This window comes from Erythrolamprus reginae, chromosome Z (genome assembly GCF_031021105.1).
Source record: "Erythrolamprus reginae isolate rEryReg1 chromosome Z, rEryReg1.hap1, whole genome shotgun sequence".
In the NCBI taxonomy this organism is placed as follows: Eukaryota; Metazoa; Chordata; class Lepidosauria; order Squamata; family Dipsadidae; genus Erythrolamprus; species Erythrolamprus reginae.
Window position 1 is genome coordinate 23,247,047 of NC_091963.1, and position 21,138 is coordinate 23,268,184.

Consider the following 21,138-nt stretch of genomic DNA (forward strand, 5'->3'; position numbering starts at 1 on the left):
TTTTCCATGGGCACCCATATATCTCTACTGTAAGGTGGGGAAACAGTAGTTTACAAATAAAATTGTGTAAGTTCCTTGAGTAAATTCACCTTAAGTGATCTACTACTAGTGGAAAGCCCCTAATTTACAGAATCCCAAGCCAAGCCTAGCCTCAATTAACTCAGAATTGCTGGTTTTACATTATATTTTTAAATAAGAGCTTATATACATTGAAAATATTTCAGATTTAATAATTCCTAAGAATTAGTAAAAGCTTAGATTGCCAATAAGAATTATATTATAAAATGAAGTATGTATCTTGTTTTCAGATTAAAAGTAATAAACTGCCTTTTTGACATAGGTATAAACTAATTGAAAATTGCTTAAACATAGAATACTATGAATGCTTTAATGAAGCAATACGATTTTAAAATAGCAATTAAAAGTTCTACTGAAGAATTCAAGAAAATCTAGTAAGAACAAAAAACCCTATCTAGATCACTGAATACAATATAGAATGCTGCCATGTATCTACACAATAAGCCAAGCCTAATTATTAAAAAGCCTTTGCAAAGTTCTGTTTACTTCCAAATAATTAAAGCAACAGGCCAAGCCAATAAGGTAAGAGCTCATGTAATGGATTTACCATATTTATCTCAGATAGCACACCTTGATATACAAAGCAGTCAGCAATTCTTAGCATGCTGTCATATTAAAAAATATGATCTGGTTTGTTTTCTTGTAGACATTTGTTAGTACTGATATTATCTAGTTTGGTAATGAAACATCTGCAAGAGAACAGCCAAGCTCAAAAAGCAATGAGAACCCCACAGTTCAACCCTATGCTATAAATTCTCTTCTACTGATTGTAAAAAAATTTTTTGAAGAATGTCCCCAAATAACTGTTAGCATGCTTTTTATACTTTCTACATATGTAAAAAGCTTTTCAGTTCTATTTTTATCTATTGGCTAGTATTAGATGCAATGTGCTAACATATCTTGCTACTGGGTTTAGTGAACTGTCATAGGAATTCTATAAAAGTAGCAATTTAAGCATACTTAACATATATACACAAAATAAAATGGGAGATTTCGAAGAAAATTCTTCATCTTGCCAGATCATGTTTCTTAAATATAAAGTCAATAATTTGCTTATGATAAAGGTGGAAAAAATAAAAGTACCATGAAAAGATTAAAAACCTATTTCATTATTATGCAGTGTACATGTATTTTATGTACCATAGTGTTGTGCCAAGCTGAAATAATGGTGAGGCAAAATTATTTAAATATTAAAATCATAGTTGAATCAAAGGTTAAAGGAAACTCACCACCATCCCTCTCTCTAACTCTATGAGTATGAATGGTTTTAGCTTTATTGTGTCCACTATTGTCACTGTATTTGTTTTCAGGACTATCGGATCGCCGCAACATTTTATTTGGCGGTGAAGGGTCTGTGGCGTCTCGCATCTTGTCATGCCGATGATCACCACCACTGGGGTGACTCTTTGATGTGTACTTAAGAGCCTGTAAGAAATTTAAAAAAAAGATTTTTAAGGGTGGCATTATACATAGAATTTACAATGGATGCTTTTATTATCCACATTTTTAAGGTTGACATTTAAAATCTATACATAGGCGTATTCTAGATTAGTATTATTCTTGGACCCAATTTCTATCCTATATCACCAACAGTTTTTCAAACAACTCAATTCAAAACAGCTTAAAAATAGTTTCTGTTGCAGCTGTCAAAGCAATCTGCAGATCTACCTAAGAACTCATGCAGAATGTGACCCTATACAGATTCTGGATGTTTGATTTTCATTTTCTATTAATGAACTCTACCACTGATCATAGTTCCCTCTAAGCTGAGCAGTGAGCAATTGCTCACTTAAAAATCATCATCAACTCAGAGTTTTTCAAACCTGCCCAGAAGCCGAGAGGGAAAGAGTGAGAGGGAAGGAGAGAGAGAGGAAGAGAGAGAAACAGATAGAAAAAAGAGAGGAAGGAAAAGAGAAAGAAAAAGAATGGGAGTAAGGAAGAGAGAAAGAAAATCAAAATCTAGTTTGAAACTAGCTCAACTATTTAAGTGGAATTTTGATATTGATAGAGTTGCCCTATTATGAGCTCACTGTTATAGACACACAGTACAGTATTTTATTTTGAAATTCTCTGAGGCAAAACAGGGTGGGTTTTTTATTTATTTATTTATTTGTTTGTTTGTTTATTTATTATTTCTGTGCCGCCCAGTCCCGAAGGGACTGCCCCTCAGACACTATTCTTTTCCGCCCACCCCCCCCAAAAAATTAGAAGGAACACTGCCACTGATCAGTGAAATCTGTTCAAAATAATGCATTTAAGAGCTGACTCTTAATCAAAATTGTACACCACTATTTTTAACATATTGTAGAATAGGTTCATAGCCATTTTTAACTATTTAAGACAGCAAACTTTTCAAGAATGGATATAATCTATTCAACACAAACCATTTTAATACATAACTCTTCATTTTATCACTCCTAGATGATATTGTGGTAAGAGGCATTTCATGATGATAATTTATCAAAAGCTTATTTTTATAGTTTATCCAAATATTTAATATTAAGTATTTCTGTTTAATTTTAATAAATAAGATCTTATTTGTGAAGATAGCAGTTATGTATTTTGAAGAAACAGAGGTTCTTCAGAGACTACAGATTCAATAAATTCTCAAAGATTATTTGTAGGTACACAGCAACTGCTGCCTCTGTACTTTTATGGCAAAATCACTGTGTGCTGTATTGAGTGCAACCTGGAAGGCAGCTTTAGTTAGTAGCTCTTCATCTCAATTGTTTTGGAGTATATACACCTCTTGCCTATTGGAGGATTATGCAGGTTAGGTTGTTACCTAGTTCCGTAGCCTCCAAATATTAAGCTCTCCTTGACGTCTGACAGCACTTTTAAGGACCATGTAATTATTTTAATCCCATTCTCCCAATTTTTTGGTAGAGGAAAAGTGAGAGGCAGAAAAAGCAAAGTACAAACCAAAGTTGTGGCACTCTCTCCCAGGAGTCTCCAACATCTGCCCGAATTCCTCCAACACCACCACCACCCTCAATTTGCAAGGTCTTCTATGAATAGGTGGATTGAAGAAGTAGAATTCCCCACACTTTTTCCCCTCCCCCCCCCCCGCTACGGGTCAGGGGCCCAGAGTCCTTTTATTGTCTTAGAGAAGAGTTCCTATCAACAGCTGCCCTCTAAATTAGACTCCAGCGGAGCTGCCTTAGCGCCATCCCACCAGTTTCCTAGAGGGGGAAGGGGAGGAAAAAAAAAACACAAAGCCGTCCTCCCGCCCCGCATTGGGCCTAGGCTCCGTTTCCCTGCCCCGTCAGGCCTCTGCCGCCGCCTCCCTCAGGAGCGCCGCGCTTGGCGAAGGAAATTCAGCCGCAGCCGCCCCCCCCCCCCGGTGGCCGGGCCGCGCGCTGAGCGCAGGGAAAGGGAAGGTGCGGCCTTGCAGCGGCAGCCGAGGCCTGCGCTCGAGTACTTTAGCTCGCCCTCCCACACTTTAGTTGTTGCCGCCGCCGCAGGGCCTCTCAATGTGGGGACTGCGGTGGGCGAAGTAGTCGGTACCTGGTAGGGCTGCGAGTCCCCCTTGCGGTCGTGACAGCTGGAAGAGAAAAAAGAGAGAGAGGGACAGAAACGCAACGTTAGCTGAGCGAGCGACCGTTACTGGCGGTTGGCATCGAGGGGCGGGGGGGGAGGGAGGGGGGTTAGAACGACATAGGCGCAGTCGGGGAGGGCGGGACGCGAAAGGGGTATTTACCCATCATTGAGTCTTTGCTGTTTCCTCGCATACATTACCATCAATGCCCGGCCTGTGTGAGAGAGACTGAGGGGACCAGGAGGGCGCGGCCGGGCCACGGGCGCCGCCGAGGGGGGAAGGGGAAGCAGCGCTCCGACCGGGGACGGGGAAGAGGAGGGGAAGGGAGGGAGGAGGGGCGGCTCAGGCAGCTCGGCTGTGAGAGGAAGCGGCGCTCACGGGCCCATCTCCTCTCCACACCCGCGAGGAGGAGGAGAGGCGGCGCCGCAGATCACGCACACAGGAGGAGTGCGGAAGACGACGACGTCCCCGCCGCCCCCGCGGTCCGCCTTCGCTCGCCCTCCGCCGCTGCCGCCACCGCCTTCCCCCCCTCCCTCAGCCACTGCTCTCAACACTACCGCCGTCCTATTACATCCGGGAAACTAGTACGCCACCGCCTTCGCTTACCGTCGGCTGTGGTCGGCTCTTTCCGACTAAACTCCTCCCCTCCCTCCTCCTATGTTTTTTTTTTAAAATATACAGTACAGTACATCAACCTTCCTCTTTCTTAGGCCTAAGCCCCGCCTATCTCCCTGAGAGCCTCTCTTCCGAGAGGTATCGGCTGTTTCCGTTCAATGCCGGAAATCCCTTGCGCTCTCGGCTCCCGATTCAGAGTCGGAGCCTTCGGAAAACATCGGAGATTTCCGTCAAGCCGACGGCCTTCGCTTGGACGCGAGCTCGGGTTTTCCCGACTCTAGGCGTTCTTTCCCCCCCCCGCCCTCTCCAGATCGAATGTTCTTTCGGTTATTTCCGTAAACGAGCGTGTCCAATCGGCAATTTCCGTGACCCTCGCGAAAGCCACTCCCGAGAACGCTCCAAGTACCGCGAGCGGTCCCTTGCCGCTCATTGGCTGAGGCCTTTCCTCGCCCTTCTCGCCCTTAACTTTAAAATGCGGTGCCTGCGGGAAAGAGACGCTGCGCGGCGGATCTTCGGGAGGTCGGAGTGTGGTTGTGGATGCTATAGCGGCAACGCCTTTGGTAAGAGTTTAGCTTTATTTTCTCATTGTAACCCGGGACTTTTCTCTGCTCACCCAAATCTTTTTTGTAGCCTCTAGGAAAACCGCCTGCCGGGAGGAGAATTCAACCGGAGTCCGAAAGGATACTCGTTACAGCGCAGCCCCGTTCGGAAAGTAAGTCCTCCGAGTTCGCAGCAATATTTGTGGGGGGCGGACAGAACTTGGGAGAACTTTCGTTGCATTGCACTGCAAACTCTCGTCACCCTCAGCCGCTTGGTGCCTCTTGCCAAGACGGGAGTTGTAACCCAGTTGTAACCTCCACCCTACCCTCCTGGACTTTCCGAAAAGTCCTAGAAACCTGGCTTGTTATCGGGAGACGACCAAAGGCTTCTCTGGAGCCAGGGGTGGGTAAAAACGCCCTTCTCCATCTCCCTAGAGGCATTCTGGAAGCCTTAGCAGGTTTCACGTTGTGCTTTATCTGGGTTTGGCTTTTAAGCCGCCTAGAGTCCTTTGGGAGTGGGGCGGCATGTGTCCAAAATAATAAATAAAATAAATATCCCAAGCACCGGAGGGCTCCTGAATTTTAACGGGGTGGCTGGCGAGACGCCCATACAGCCCCGCGCACCTGGCCGCTTGTTGGGAGTTTTGCTTTGGGAAAGTGGGCGTGTGGAGAGGACAGAAACAGAAACACAGCGTCCTTCAGCAGTGCGCAGGCGCGGAGATAAAGCTTCCCAGCTGCGCCTGACGCCGGAGCTCGTTGGAGGTTTTTCCCGGCTCCTCCGAGGTGCACGGTGGCCATTTCGGGAGAGTCCCCGCAGTACCCGAGACTGGCAACCGAGCTCTCCTGGATGCTGGGTTTTCTGGGTCCAAGAGCAGGGAGGCTCGGCCTTGTCGGTGTCTTTTCTGCTGTGTGCTGAGAGGAAAATTGAGAGGCGATAAGAAAAGGGGGGGCAGTTGTGGACCCTTCCTCACAGTCCTGAACTTGCCAAAATTATCACAACTTCCAAACCAAAACTCTTTTTTCCCCTGGTCCCCCCCCCCTCAAAAATACTGTAGTCAGAAAAAATAGGCAAAATGAAAAGTGGCTCCTCTCAGTGGAATATTAAGTAACCGCGTTAGCATTTACGGTAGATTTTATGTACAACTTTACAGTGCTTTAGATCCCTCTCTAAGCGGTTTACAGAATCAGCATATTGCCCCCAACAGACTGGGTCCTCATTTTATCCACCTTGGATGGCTGAGTCAGATTTGAGACATGGAAAAACATAGAGGTAGTTATCAACTTACAACAAGGGGGTTCATTCAGTGACTGTTTCAAGTGACAACAGAACTTTTAAAAGTGGTTTGTTAGTGTTTTTCACACAACTGTTTTGCCATCTCCATGGTCATATGATCTGAATTCAGATGCTGGGCAACTGACTCATGTTTATGACTCTTCCAGGATTCACACAATCACCTTTTGTGACCTTCTGACAAGCAGAGTTAAATGGGGGAAGCCAGATTCACTTAACCATGTTACTAATATAAAAACTGCAATGATTCACTTAGCGAAGGTGGCCAGAAAAAGTTGCAAAATGGGGCAAAAGTTGCTTTGAAAACATTCTCACTTAGGAAGTCACAGGTTGTCTTCCTACTTACTTAGATAGCAAGAGATCTGTGCACAACTTTGGGGTGCTCACAGCTCATGCCCAAAGACTAGGGGGTAATAGCATGTGCCCAATTGGGATCCTTGTAAATTTCTAAAACTGGTTTAATCCATCACCTTTTAATTTGATTTGTATTCACATTAAACTATATGTGTACAACGTAGGGTTGCTAATATAGCGATTTTTCTTTCTTCCTTAAATGAATTTAGGAAATTGGTGAAGATATAGGCAGTAGAAGAAAGGAGCCTTGTGTCTCGAGGATAAAGTCAGCAGGATGGCTGAGAAGGGAGCTATTCTGCAAAATTGCAACAATGAGCTTATGAAGTATATGGAAGAGTTGCACCTAAAGAAAAGACAAATAGATCGGCAAATTAGAAAACTAATAAACGTTAAGGGTGAGGTTGAGGGCGAAATCGAGATACTAACCAAACAAATAGAAAGTGTATGTGAAATTTTACTTTGGAAAACTACCACGCACCACAAACTTGATAAAATTCTTGTTGATGGGATAATTGCATATGACAAGATTTTGGAGAGTTCTAGATTGTTGCTAACTGTAATGAAAAAAGAAATGGAGAATTTAGACAAATTAATGACATTGAAAAAGCTATTCAGTGAATAACCATGACAATAAGCTAATGTTAACACTGGAAAACATGGCTTAAGAAATGCCATCTTTTTTTAAATTTGCTTTACTAAGTGATCTTTATTAATGAGAAAGGCTAAGATAATTTTCCTATAATTTTCCGGAAATATGCAGAGGAGTGAATTTTCCTCTTTCCACATTTAATTTATCTTATTCCTGGTGGATCACTGCTGACTTTTTGTTCTGTGAAGAAGGATATGTTCAAATGCCAACTAGCTTGCTAGAGAAGGTGAAAATAATGTGTGGTCTGAGTGTGACCAATTCTGTATGAAGTGTAACCTAAGTTGTTAAAAGTTGTCAACCATGATTAATGGTTTACTATGCCTGGATGTGCAGCCGTTTAGTAAATAAACAATTTCATTTATTAAATTTATATCTCATCTTTATTTTGTACAACTCCTAATTTTGTGTCTACTGGAGGAGTAAAACTCTAAAACAATCTCTGTTTCTAGTCCAATATCTTAACCTCCCACACCAGACTGACCTTTTTGCCTTCAAAACATCAACTTACTATATACACTGCTCAAAAAAATAAAGCGAACACTTAAACAACACAATATAACTCCAAGTAAATCAAACTTCGGTGAAATCAAACTGTCTACTTAGGAAGCAACACTGACAATCAATTTCACATGCTGTTTGTGCGCATTCAACTGTACAGAACAAAGTATTCAATGAGGATATTTCATTCAGATCTAGTATATGTTATTTGAGTGTTCCCTTTATTTTTTGAGCAGTATAGATTAAATGAAGCAGATAATTTTTGGTTTTATTTTCAATTTCGAAAACGTTGCTAACAATAAAATGCTGATAACACATAAGTGAAAAACCCCAGATCCCAATCTGAAAATGCTTGGTTGGACTACGTTTTAGGCTAATATAGCAATGAATTTTTAGGATTTAAATTTGTCAGTTTCACTCATGTTTCATAAAATTAATGTGATAATTCCTGGTATTATTTGAAAAAAGGTACAAAAATTTGGTAATTTATCCACTTTGTAAACAGACACTCGGAATACGCAGTTTACATAAGTAATGTCCTTATTCATAAATATTCTGGTATTCTCTCCTGGAAGTTTGAAAAATTGGGTTGACAATTTTATTAACAAAACAACTTTATGCAGAAGTTGCTGTTATTCGATGATGGCAGCTGTTAAACATCTGTAGAGGAAAGTTTACATACATCTTCAGTTTTTTCACTTCTTGAAAAGAACAGGTTATAAATGCTCATGTCCCATCATAGCTCTTTTCAAAGTTACATGTTTTGGTCTATATATATGTTTAATTGGCAAGAGAGTGGCCAGATTCAAAAGAAGAAAGATCATTTCAGTGATTGGTAGCTGTTCTGTTCACTTCTTGGAGTGATGTCCGCATAGTGTTCATGAAATCTACTTTTAGATTGGAAACGATTACATTGCAATTGTGGAGTATACCTGAACATTTTTTTCTTCTTTCCACAATCTTTTCCTTTGTACATAAGAATGTACATAACATACACATATTTGCATGGAATAGATTTAGGTGCACTTTCTGACAAAAAGAACACACTGCAATTTAGAATTAAAACAATATGACACAATTATAAAAAAATTATTGTAAGAGACAACTGGAATCAGCTTTGGAAATAGGTATCGTAGGTTAGCCTGCAAAAGATGCAGAGTCAAAGACTCCTACAAAAGAGAGGTACTTTTATAGTCGCACAGATTATAAAAAGCCCTTTTTTTTTTTTTGCAGACTTGCTACATTCCATGATCTGTGAATAATACAGGATAAGGATCTCCCCCCTCACTCCCACTGGTGTACCTGCAGAAAAGCCTTTTCTATAGATCTTAAAATATATTCTCTTAGAATATATATTGATCACTGGAAACAATTCTGCATACATGCTTCTTATATGTCCATGTACTATTGTTGCATCTAATTGCTTCACCATTTTTAATATCCAGAAAACCTAGTAGTTCTGAAAGTTTTATATTCTTTTCCTATCAGTTTTTATATAGCATATGAATTTTTTTTAAATAATACAGTATTCTACTTTAATATGGTTTATTTTGAAAAATACAAATTGGCTCTATTCATTTATCACATTTTCTCAACTATATCTTAATTTTTCTAAAGTTTTCTTGCTCAGGAATGATATTTCTCCCTTCCTCATATGCAGGACTAACCTGGTAGATTATGCAACTTCAAAGAGGCCTTAAATTTACTAGGATATAAAAGTGTAGCCAAGGGAAGTACAATGTGCTAAAATTCATAAGACCTTGAAACATGAAGCAGGTTTTTAGCTTGAATCAAGGGTCCCCAAACCTTTTACACAGGGGGCCAGTTCACTGTCCCTCAGACTGTTGGAGGGCCGGACTATAAAAAAAACCCCATGAACAAATCCCTATGCACCCTGCACATACCTTATTTTAAATTATAAAACGAAATGGGAATGTACTATTTAGAGGGGGGGAAGAAGTCTGAAATTCATATATGTTTATGTTTTGTTTTTAATTTTCTTTCGTTAACATCTGATTGTAGGTTTTCTTGTCTTATAGAAAAATGTATAAAGAAAGAAGGAAGCACTTTGACATAATGGTTAATAAGTTAGAAATATAATTGGTGTACCTTTTAAAGGAACATTAAGGAGGGAATTTAATTAAAAGAAAATGAATGTAACTGGATGACAAAATTAGAAAAAAAACTTGCAACTTTTTTGATGATTGATGTTAGTTACTAACAAAATTCTGCATTTTATTCATAGAAAATTAGATGGAACACTGTGTTGTGTCACTCACCCGCGGGCCGGATAAATGGCCTCAGAGGGCCGCATGCGGCCCCTGGGCCATAGTTTGGTGACTGCTGGCTTGAATAATGAGTATCTAACAGAAAGATGATAAATTATTCTTCCTATCTAATATCATCCGTTTTCTGAAAGAATGCAGAATGATTAAGAATGTTTGTTGATGAACAGTTCTAGCGGTACAGATTTTAATGTCTCCACATTGTTTCAATGTTTGTGTCTATGCTATTGAAATGACATAATAATAACTTGCTGGTGCTGTTTCTACCAGTGACCTAACCTCTGTTTTCTTGTTTTCCTGTAGACCATGTCTGGTGGATATCTCAAGAAGCAGGTATGTCATGGTTTGGCAGGCTTACATCGTGCAGATATCTGTGTAGGGCTACAAGGAAGGCATGGGCCAGGGGCCAGAATTGAGTATTAGGCTCATGTCTCTGAAGCTATAAAAGAAAACCATACCTTCCACAAGATTAGATTTTAGATTTATTGGATTTATATGCGGCCCCTCTCCGCAGACTCAGGGCGGCTCACAACAATGGCAAAAGCAGTACATAGTGACAAATCTAATATTTACCAATCTAATTACAGTTTTAGGTTTAAAAATTCATAAAAGCAACCCCAATATATATAAAAAAACAAGCACACAATCAACCATGCACCAAAACAACATGGGCAAGGGGGAGATGTTTCAATTCCCCCATGCCTGACGGCAGAGGTGGGTTTTAAGGAGTTTACAAAAGGCAAGGAGGGTGGGGGCAATCCTAATCTCAGGGGGGAGCTGGTTCCAGAGGGTCGCAGCCACCACAGAGAAGGCTCTTCCCCTGGGTCCCACCAGATGACATTGTTTAGTCGACGGGACCCGGAGAAGGCTAACTCTGTGGGACCTAACCGGTCGCTGGGATTCGTGCGGCAGAAGGCGGTCCCGGAGATATGTGGCATTGGGTCTGTATGATCTGGATAGTTTCACCCAGTATTTTGTTTTGGCCAAAAATCATCTTTTTGCAAGCCTCGTCTTGAATCTCTTAGGCATTGTAGTGGCTTGGGGGAAATTCTAGGAAAGTGATGGCGATCCTATGGCACGGGTGCCAAAGGTGGCACGCAGAGCCATATCTGCTGGCACGCGAGATGTTGCCCTAGCTCAGCTCCAACATGCATATGTGTGCCGGCCAGTTGATTTTTGGCTTGCACAGAGGCTCCAGGAGGGGTTTTTTGGCTTCCAGAGCGCCTCCAATCCAGGGGGACAGGGAGGGTGTTTTTACCCTCCTCCAGCTCTAGAGTAGCCTTTGGAGCCTGGGGAGGGTGAAACACAAGCCTACTGGGCCCACCACAAGTTGAGAAACAAGCCGTTTCTGGACTCCAGAGCGCCCCCGGGAGGTGGGGGAAGGTATTTTTGCCCTTCCCAGGCATTGAATTATGGGTGTGGGCACTCGCGCATGCATGACACACATGCTCTTTCGGCACCCGAGGAAAAAAAGGTTTGCCATCACTGTTCTAGGATCTTACACTATAAAACAGAAAAATATTAGTCGACCCAGACAAGACGGAGTGGCTGTGGGTCTTGCCTCCCAAGGACAATTCCATCTGTCCGTCCATCACCCTGGGGGGCGGAACTACTGACCCACTCAGAGAGGGTTCGCAGCTGGGGTGTCCAACTCGATCCACAGCTGACATTGGAACATCATCTTTCGGCTGTGGCGAGGAGGGCATTTGCCCAGGTTCGCCTGGTGCACCAGTTGCGGCCCTATTTGGACAGGGAGTCATTGCTCACAGTCGCTCATGCCCTCATCACCTCGAGGTTCGACTACTGTAATGCTCTCTACATGGGGCTACCTTTGAAGGGTGTTCGGAAACTTCAGATCGTGCAGAACGCGGCCATGAGAGCCATCGTGGGGCTTCCCAGATTCGCCCACGTTTCTACAACACTCCGTGGCCTGCACTGGCTGCTGATCAATTTCCGGTCACAATTCAAAGTATTGGTTATGACCTTTAAAGCCCTACATGGCATTGGACCAAAGTACCTACGGAACCACCTGCTACCGCACGAATCCCAGCGACCGATAAGGTCCCACAGAGTTGGCCTTCTCCGTGTCCCGTCGACTAAACAATGTCATTTGACGGGCCCCAGGGAAAGAGCCTTCTCTGTGGCGGCCCCAGCCCTCTGGAATCATCTCCCCCAAGAGATTAGAACTGCCCCCACTCTCCTTGTCTTTCGTAAACCACTCAAGACCCATCTATACTGCCAGGCATGGGGGAGTTGAGACACCTTTTCCCCAGGCTCTTTTTATTTTATGTTTGGTATGTATGTGTTGTTTGGTTTTTAAATATGATACCGTGTTTCCCCGATAGTAAGACCCCCCCGATTGTAAGACATATGGGGGGTTTCAGGGGGGTCGGCTAATGTAAGCCATACCCCGAAAGTAAGACATATGTCTTACTTTCGGGGAAACACGGTACCTCGACATACGTCCCCCCCCGCCATCGTCCCCCCCCCCCCGCCGCCGCCTGCAAGCGCTCTGCCAGGCGGCTCTCCCCGCTCCACGTCTCCTTTCTCTCTGGGTCTGCGGAGGGAGGGAGGGTTCCGGCCTTCCGAAGCGGCGCTGAGCGGAGAGGCGGTCGCCAAGCGCTCCCCTGACGGCGTTTGGCGGCTTCCGAAGCGACGCTGGGCGAAAGAGGGCGGCCAGCAGCGGCGGAAGGCGAGAGGTGCCTCTTCGCGCGCTCGATCTGCCGGAGAGCCGGAGAAGGAGGCACCTCTCGCCTTCTGCTGCTGGCCGCCCGCCCTCTTTCGCCCAGCGCCGCTTGAAAGGACCCCCCCCCTTGGCTTCTGCTGGGGGTGGGGAGGTCCGGACGCCCCCTTCTCCGGCTCTCCGGCATATGGAAGAGGCACCTCTCACCTTCCGAAGCGGCGCTGGGCGGGCGGGGCAGCGGCGGAAGGTGAGAGGTGCCTCTTCCATATGCCGGAGAGCCGGAGAAGGGGGCGTCCGGACCTCCCCACCCCCAGCAGAAGCCAAGGGGGGGGGTCCTTTCAAGCGGCGCTGGGCGAAAGAGGGCGGCCAGCAGCAGAAGGCGAGAGGTGCCTCCTTCTCTGGCTCTCCGGCAGATCGAGCGCGCGAAGAGGCACCTCTCGCCTTCCGCCGCTGCTGGCCGCCCTCTTTCACCCAGCGTCGCTTCGGAAGCCGCCAAACGCCATCAGGGGAGCGCTTGGCGACCGCCTCTCCACTCGCCAAGCGCCCCCCTGATGGCATTCGGCGGCTTCCGAAGCGACGCTGGGCAAAAGAGGGCGGCCAGCAGCGGCGGAAGGTGAAAGGTGCCTCTTCGCACGCTCGATCTGCAACCGAGCGCGGACGTCGGCCACCTGTCCCGCTCCCCCAAGTTCGCGCCCCGTTCTCGGTTTGGCAGCCCGCGCGACTTCCCCAACAAGGCCGACAAGGGTGCGGCGGAGGCGGCAGCAGCCCTCCACTTCCGTCCCAGCGCGAAGGCACTCCTTGCCTCCCCTGCCCGCCCCCGGGTCACACACTTCGGGGTTGCTGCTGCTGCTGCCGGTGGTCGGTCGGTCGGAGCAGCTTCCTCTCCAACCAGGCGGGTCGGCGGCAGCACTGGCGGCGGCTGCACTTCCTGCACGAACCCAACTTTCCCATTGGCCGCCCGCGAGCCTGCTCGGCCGGCCCCCAGCCAGCTGCTTCGCCGCCGGCTCACGATTCACAGAAGTTTCTCCTTTGTTGCGGAAGTCGCGCGGGCTGCCAAGCCGAGAACGGGGCGCAAACTCGGGGGAGCGGGACAGGTGGCCGACGTCCGCGCTCGGTTGCCAGACCCTCGGTTGCCACACAGGTAATGTGACTCTTCCGGCTCGGGACTCTCTTCTTTTTTTTTTGCGCTTTTCTTTTCTTTGCAACCGGCCGTGAAGGAGAAAGAAAGAGGTCGGGTTGTGTGAAAGAGGCCGGGGTTGGGGGAAGGGGAGAGGTAAGATGTGATTGGTTTTGGGGTTTTTTTTTGCAACGCCGCTCCGTTGGGGAAAGAGGGAAGGAGGGCCATTGTGCATTGCCAGCAGGAGGCGGTGGCGCCGGTGGCTCGGCTGCAAGTGGCCAGCGAGGCCGACCGGCTCCGAGGCGAGCGGCCGGAGCTGCGCCCTCCTTCGCCCGCCTCCTTTCCAATGTAAGACATACCCCGAAAGTAAGACATAGTGGGGCTTTTGGGGGTAAAAAGAAAGTAAGACACTGCCTTACTTTCGGGGAAACACGGTAAGAGTTTTATATGCTTCTTTTTTAATATTAGATTTGTTTTGCTATTACAGTGGTCCCTCGATCATCGCGAGGGTTCCATTCCAGGACCCCAAGCGATGATCGATTTTTCGCGAAGTAGCGGTGCGGAAGTAAAAACACCATCTGCGCATGCGCAGATGGTGTTTTTACTTCCACCGCCGCCCGCCCTTCGCCCGCCCACCCCGTTGCTCACGCCTGGAGTTTCCCCGCGTGCCGCCCGCCCGCCCACGCTGTTGCTGGGGCCGCTTCCCAGCTGGGGAGCAGAGCTGGGGTTTCCCCAAGCGCGTGCGCGTTGCTGGGGCCGCTTCCCAGCTGGGAGCAGAGCTGGGGTGTCCCCAAGCGCGCGCGCACCGCCCGCCCGCCCACGCTGTTGCTGGGGCCGCTTCCCAGCTGGGGAGCGGAGCTGGGGTTTCCCCAAGCGCGCGCGTGTTGCTGGGGCCGCTTCCCAGCTGGGGAGCGGAGCTGGGGTGTCCCCAAGCGCGCGCGCACCGCCCGCCCGCCCACGCTGTTGCTGGGGCCGCTTCCCAGCTGGGGAGCGGAGCTGGGGTGTCCCCAAGCGCGCGTGCACCGCCCGCCCGCCCACGCTGTTGCTGGGGCCGCTTCCCAGCTGGGGAGCGGAGCTGGGGTTTCCCCAAGCGTGCGCGCGTTGCTGGGGCCGCTTCCCAGCTGGGGAGCGGAGCTGGGGTGTCCCCAAGCGCGCGCGCACCGCCCACGCTGTTGCTGGGGCCGCTTCCCAGCTGGGGAGCGGAGCTGGGGTTTCCCCAAGCGCGCGCGTGTTGCTGGGGCCGCTTCCCACCTGGGGAGCGGAGCTAAGGTGTCCCCAAGCGCGCGCGCACCGCCCGTCCGCCCACGCTGTTGCTGGGGCCGCTTCCCAGCTGGGGAGCGGAGCTGGGGTGTACCCAAGCGCGCGTGCGTTGCTGGGGCTGCTTCCCAGCTGGGGAGCGGAGCTGGGGTGTCCCCGCGCGTGCCGCCCGCCCGCCCACGCCGTTGCTCGCGCTGCCGCTGGGGTCTTACGGGGAAAGAGGGGGAAGACCCAGGGAAGCCGCCCAGCTTCCCAGCTGGGGAACTCCACCATCTACGCATGCGTGGCCATAGAAAAAAGGCACGCATGCGCAGATGGTGGAGTTTACTTCCGGGTTGAAAACTCGCGAAATAGCCCTTTCGCGATGCTCGAGGACGCGAAACTCGAGGGTTCACTGTATATTGTTTTTATTATTGTTGTGAGCCACCCCGAGTCTTCGGAGAGGGGCCGCACACAAATCTAATAAATAATAATAATGGTCCGTGAGAAAATGTTGATGATGCACAGCTGGATGCTACTGAGGCTACCTACATTCCCATGGTGCAGGCTTGCAACAGAGTGAAACCCAGGAGCCAGACGTGCCTGAAAATTATTCATCTCCCAGGCAGTTTCCAGGGGCATTGCAGCTTTGTGGCAGCAAGAGCAACATGCATCCTCCTTCCCTTGTTCAGCCTGTAATGCAGTGTTTCTCAACCTTGGCCGTTTGAAGATGCGTGGACTTCAACTCCCAGAATTCCCCAGCCATCTTTGCAACTTCCACTAAGAAAAGACGTTCAGGTAAGAACAGGTAGGGAAAATTATCAGAAAAAGGCAGTAATAAAATATTTTGCTTTAGAGCCCAAACCCCCATGTGAACATCTTCTTGAAATCACCAGATGTTGAGCACCTTATCAAGGAAGCCAAAAATCTTTGCATCTTCTAGGGCAGTGATGGCGAACCTATGGCACGGATGCCACAGGTGGCACACAGAGCCATATTTTTTGTATTTTATCTTAGGATGGATCTATGTTTATCCCAGGCATGTTTAAATTCAGTTACTGTGGATTGACCAACCACATCTGCTGGAAGTTTGTTCCAAGCATCTACTACTCTTTCAGTAAAATAATATTTTCTCATGTTGCTTTTGATCTTTCCCCCAACTAACTTCAGATTGTGTCCCCTTGTTCTTATGTTCACTTTCCTGTTAAAAACACTTCCCTCCTGGACCTTATTTAACCCTTTGACATATTTAAATGTTTCAATCATGTCCCCCCCTTTTCCTTCTGTCCTCCAGACTATACAGATTGAGTTCATGAAGTCTTTCCTGATACGTTTTATGCTTAAGACCTTCCACCATTCTTGTAGCCCGTCTTTGGACCCGTTCAATTTTGTCAATATCTTTTTGTAGGTGAGGCCTCCAGAACTGAACACAGTATTCCAAATGTGGTCTCACCAACGCTCTATATAGCGGGATCACAATCTCCCTCTTCATTATTTCTGTTTGTGTGATGCATGGTTTGGATGACCTTTTATTGATTGATTGATTGATTGATTGATTGATTGATTGATTGATTTGATTTGTATGCCGCCCCTCTCTGTAGACTCGGATTCTGTGGGTTATCCCAATTAAAGAGCTTATAAATGGCACATGAGATAATTAGGTTTAGCTTTTGGGTGATAATATTCTTATTTTCATTCTCTGCTCACAGTTGTATATCAAAAATGTTGTTTATGACCAAACAACATTTCTAAACAAGCATTGTGATATACGCCAACTGTGTATATGTTGAAGATTCATATGACCCATTCAAATGCCACTGGGTTTACATTGTTTGCAAAGCCATGGTTTACACAACCAAGGTGTATTTAACAAACCATGGTTTCTTAAATACACCATAATAGTTTGCAATGTAATTTGCCACAAATTGTAAGTCTTACCACATATTAAGCTGTCAAGTTTGGTTTACAAAACACAAAGCCTAGGTATACACATGCTGACTGGGGAGTTCTGGGAATTGAAACTTAACTCTTGTCAAGTTTGAAAAACATGACCTTAGAGCAATTGGTGAAATCAGCCATAAAATAGAGGGGGGTGGGGATCTAAACTTGTATGTGCAGCAGAAGACCAAAACTAATTTCCGCTCCAACTTTATCTCACTGTGTGTTACAAATCTGGGTACTTTATCCTCTTCTGAAAACAGATTCAAGCTGAGAATAAAATTGGCCAAAGATTAAGGATTACCATAAAATGCATTAGGAAAGTGGGCTTTGCTCCTCTTCTCTAAAAATTTCAAAAGCACCAGAAAATGGTTTGGGGGAGGAAAAAAAGGGTAATAGCTATTTTGTACCTTATTTTTTTTTAGTACAAACTGACATCACAAATGTGTCCATGAAAAACTTAATCATAGTTTTCTCAATGAACTCAATTTTCTGAGTTTGCAAAACACATTGGGTCATCACTAAGCACCAGTAATGGGTTGTAAATCCTGCCTCTACTGGTTTGCTTGTGTAATCGCTCGCTTGCACTCGCGCACAATGTTCTGTGCATGCGCAGAAGCATCCCGGGTGCATAAACAGAACCTCCAGCCTAGTGATGGGCTACCAAAATTTTTACTACCACGCTGTGGGCGTGGCTTATGCATTTTCTTTCAACATCTTTCAGTGCAAATTGGGTGTTCTGGGGTGGAGCTCCATTTTCGCTAACCCTCTGCGTTTCACCCTGTCCGGGCAGTAGCCCACCCCTGATTATCTACTCTATAAAGTATATGTACACATACGCACGCACAGCTCTTCTAAAATTATACACATTCAACCTCATTTACTGTGATAGAAAAAAGATACCCAGAGCCCAGAAGGGAAAAAAATAAAAAAAATCAAACTTTTGCTACCGGTACTGTGTATCTGACCAAACTTTTGCTACCGGTACTGGGTACCTGACCATATCAGTAGCAGTCCACCACTGCTCCAGCCTACCCATTTACTGAACCGGGTCAAACTGGGAACAACCCACTGCTGCTAACCACATTCATTATCTGATCGCTTTGAAACAGTTGGTTTTGTAGTTCAGTGTGCCATAAAGTCATAGCCAGACTAAGATAATTTAATGGATTCTCCTGTTATATGCAGAATATGCATTTCCCATTATTATTATTTTCAAAATACAAATTTTATATTTCTCCAACATAGAATAAAAAACAATACATAAATACAAACAGTAAAATGATGCTTAAAATAAACCATATATAAAAATTTTCTTTTTCTATTAATCATTCAATGGAGGCTTATCTTTTTTCCATTAAAACATTCTATAGAACTTTTATAATATTATCAAATGAAAAAACCCTCAAAAAAACCAATCTTTTTCCCACCTTACACTAAAAAAATTACATTACATCAGTATAAACAATATCAAACTCTCTATTAGTTTTTTTCCGAACGCCATCACTCTACTAAACAAACAATTCCCTCAACACTGTCAGACTTTCTACTAAATCTGCACTTCTATTTCTACTAGTTTTTCTCATCATTCCTTTCACCCATTTCCTCCCATGTTGACTGTATGACTGTAACTTGTTGCTTATATCCTAGGATTTTTATTAATATTGCTTCTTCATTGCTTATTTGACCCCTATGACAATCATTAAGTGTTGTACCACATGATTCTTGACAAATGTATATTTTATTTTATGTACGCTGAGAGCATATGCACCAAGACAAATTCCTTGTGTGTCCAATCACACTTGGCCAATAAAAATTCTATTCTATTCTATTCTGCCCATCTTAATTCAAACTTTCATTTATACATTAGATTAATTAATCCAGTATCAATTCATCCTATAATTACTAGAGGTTCTATATATAACTGAAATAAAAAATATACTTCTTATATCACATAAACTATATTAGAAAATTCTATATGTTTAAATTCTTATTAATAAGTAAATTTGTGTCATACCATTATATAGTATTACCACCAATTCCTTTTTCTTTTTTTTTTATTCAAACAAAAATTGAATTTGCTTTCAGATTTGAATCCAGTTACAATCAACTCTGACTATCTGTCTGGAAAGAGGTATGCTATTTATTGTATTGGTGAAGAACCCAGAAAGCAACAGTTTGAACCTTTGTTTCTGTACTACCACCAATTCTTATCTTGCCATCTGGCTAACAGTATTTTAATTCAATTTTCATATCTCATCTTTCCCCAAAATAACTAAGTTATTGGGCGTCCTCCTCGATCCACAGCTCTCATTAGAGAAACATCTTTCAGCTGTGGCGAGGGGGGCGTTTGCCCTGGTTCACCTGGTGCACCAGTTTCAGCCCTGTTTGGACCAGGAGTCACTGTTCACAGTCACTCATGCCCTCATCACCTCGAGGCTCGACTGCTGTAACGCTCTCTACATGGGGCTACCTTTGAAAAGTGTTCGGAAACTTCAGATCGTGCAGAATTTAGCTGCGAGAACAATCATGGGCTTTCCCAAATATGCCCATGTTACACCAACACTCCGCAGTCTGCATTGGTTGCCGATCAGTTTCCGGTCACAATTCAAAGTGTTGGTTATGACCTATAAAGCCCTTCATGGCACTGGACCAGATTATCTCAGGGACCGCCTTCTGCTGCATGAATCCCAGCGACCAGTTAGGTCCCACAGAGTGGGTCTTCTCCGGGTCCTGTCAACTAAACAATGTCGCTTGGTGGAACCCAGAGGAAGAGCCTTCTCTGTGGCGGCCCCGGCCCTCTGGAATCATCTGTCCCCAGAGATTAGAATTGCCCCCACCCTCCTTGCCTTTCGTAAGCTGCTTGGGGGAGGCATGGGGGAATTGAGATACTCTTTCCCCCTAGGCCTTTACAATTTTATGCATGGTATATCTGTATGTATGTTTGGTTTTTATAATAATGGGTTTTTAACTGTTTTTAGTATTGGATTATTATTAGATGCTGTTTTATTACGGTTGTTAGCCGCGGAGAGGGGCGGCATACAAATCCAATAAATAAATAAATAAATCCAATAAATAAATAAGTATTAATATTTGTTTATCTTTTAATATTCCTTCCAGTCATAAATCTTCCCCTTTAGCCAGAATCATTTCCCATTATTAGCCCCAAACAGTGACACGTTTAGCTTCAATCAGTTATCCTGTTTTGTTTTGTTTTAAGGCCTAAAGATATTTCCAGATAGAAACTGGTTTTGTCCCTTTTCATCCATGCAACAACAGCTTCAACTTAGAACCATTATTTAAAAAGCATAACAAAGAATGTCCTTCCTGGATCAATTCTGGCCCAGGAACTATTGCTACCGTTTTACAGAAGAATTATGGAGTCAGAAAGTTTTAGAACCTCTCAAACATTGCATTTATTCGATTTCCACTGGAGCAGCAGCAGCAAGTTATCTGCCTCAATTTTGGAAAACCGCCAGAAGCCTCATAACATCGTAGGGAAATTATGGTAATCTCAGATCGATGCCCTTCTTAGGCGAGGGTGGGGCCTTAGGGAGACAGATGAAAACTTCATTCTATCCATTTTTTCCATTCCATGCATAATTACACACACACACACAAACACATTCACACAGAAGGTTTAATATGCCCCACCCTTGATTTATTATGGGAACAGAAAGACTGACAGTTGCACCACTTCTACATAGTAGCATTAAAAAAAAAGGATTCATAGTGAGGATGTTTTATTTCTCCTTTTAAAAAACCCCCACAACTGCACAGATTCGATCTAGATATCAGAAAGATTTAACGCTTTATATTTTTAATAAGAACAAGAACCTATTAAACAATTTAATAACTGTAAGTCAAACTAAAACAATAGGAAAAATTTATAAATATTTGATTGCACACAAGAACATAGATCTGACGCTGAAAGACAACATGATAAGTTGGTGCAAAAATATTGGAAAGGAAATAGATATAGATACATGGGAGAAAGTCTGGACTAACAATTGGAAAATGACAAAGTCAGTGTCCCTAAAAGAAAACCAAATCAAAATGTTTTGTAGATGGCACCTCCCACCAGACAGGATAGCAAAAATGTTTCCCAAAACTTCCCTGCTGTGTTGGAAATGCAAGAAAGAAATAGGAACTTACTATCATCAATGGTGGATATGTAGTAAAGCTAGAATGTATTGGAAGATGATAGAGAAAATAATAAAAGAGATAGTAAAGCAAGATATAGAAATTACCCCGGAATTTTATTTATTAGGAATTACCAACCAGACTTACAAGAAAGAAATGTTATATTTAATTATA

General features: G+C 44.7%; 1 protein-coding gene and 1 long non-coding RNA gene across 4 annotated transcripts in view; one reads left to right on the forward strand and one right to left on the reverse strand.

The window, feature by feature from the left end:
* The window catches only part of WAC (WW domain containing adaptor with coiled-coil), a 67,878-nt gene extending 63,465 nt beyond the window's left edge, over positions 1–4,413 (reverse strand). Inside the window, exons 1-3 of one of the 3 annotated variants that reach the window (XM_070727027.1) lie at positions 4,223–4,413; positions 3,586–3,622; positions 1,308–1,503 (exon numbers count right to left, since the gene is read on the reverse strand). In XM_070727027.1, coding sequence (XP_070583128.1) covers positions 1,308–1,446 — 139 coding nt within the window. In that variant the 5' untranslated portion in view covers positions 1,447–1,503; positions 3,586–3,622; positions 4,223–4,413. The other 2 variants (XM_070727028.1, XM_070727026.1) reach the window with 2 other exon arrangements.
* On the forward strand, positions 3,917–7,430 carry LOC139153284 (uncharacterized). Its single transcript, XR_011556786.1, has 3 exons — positions 3,917–4,791; positions 4,862–4,943; positions 6,625–7,430. It is a non-coding gene; the product is annotated as an uncharacterized lncRNA (long non-coding RNA).
* Positions 7,431–21,138: the final 13,708 nt, after the last annotated feature.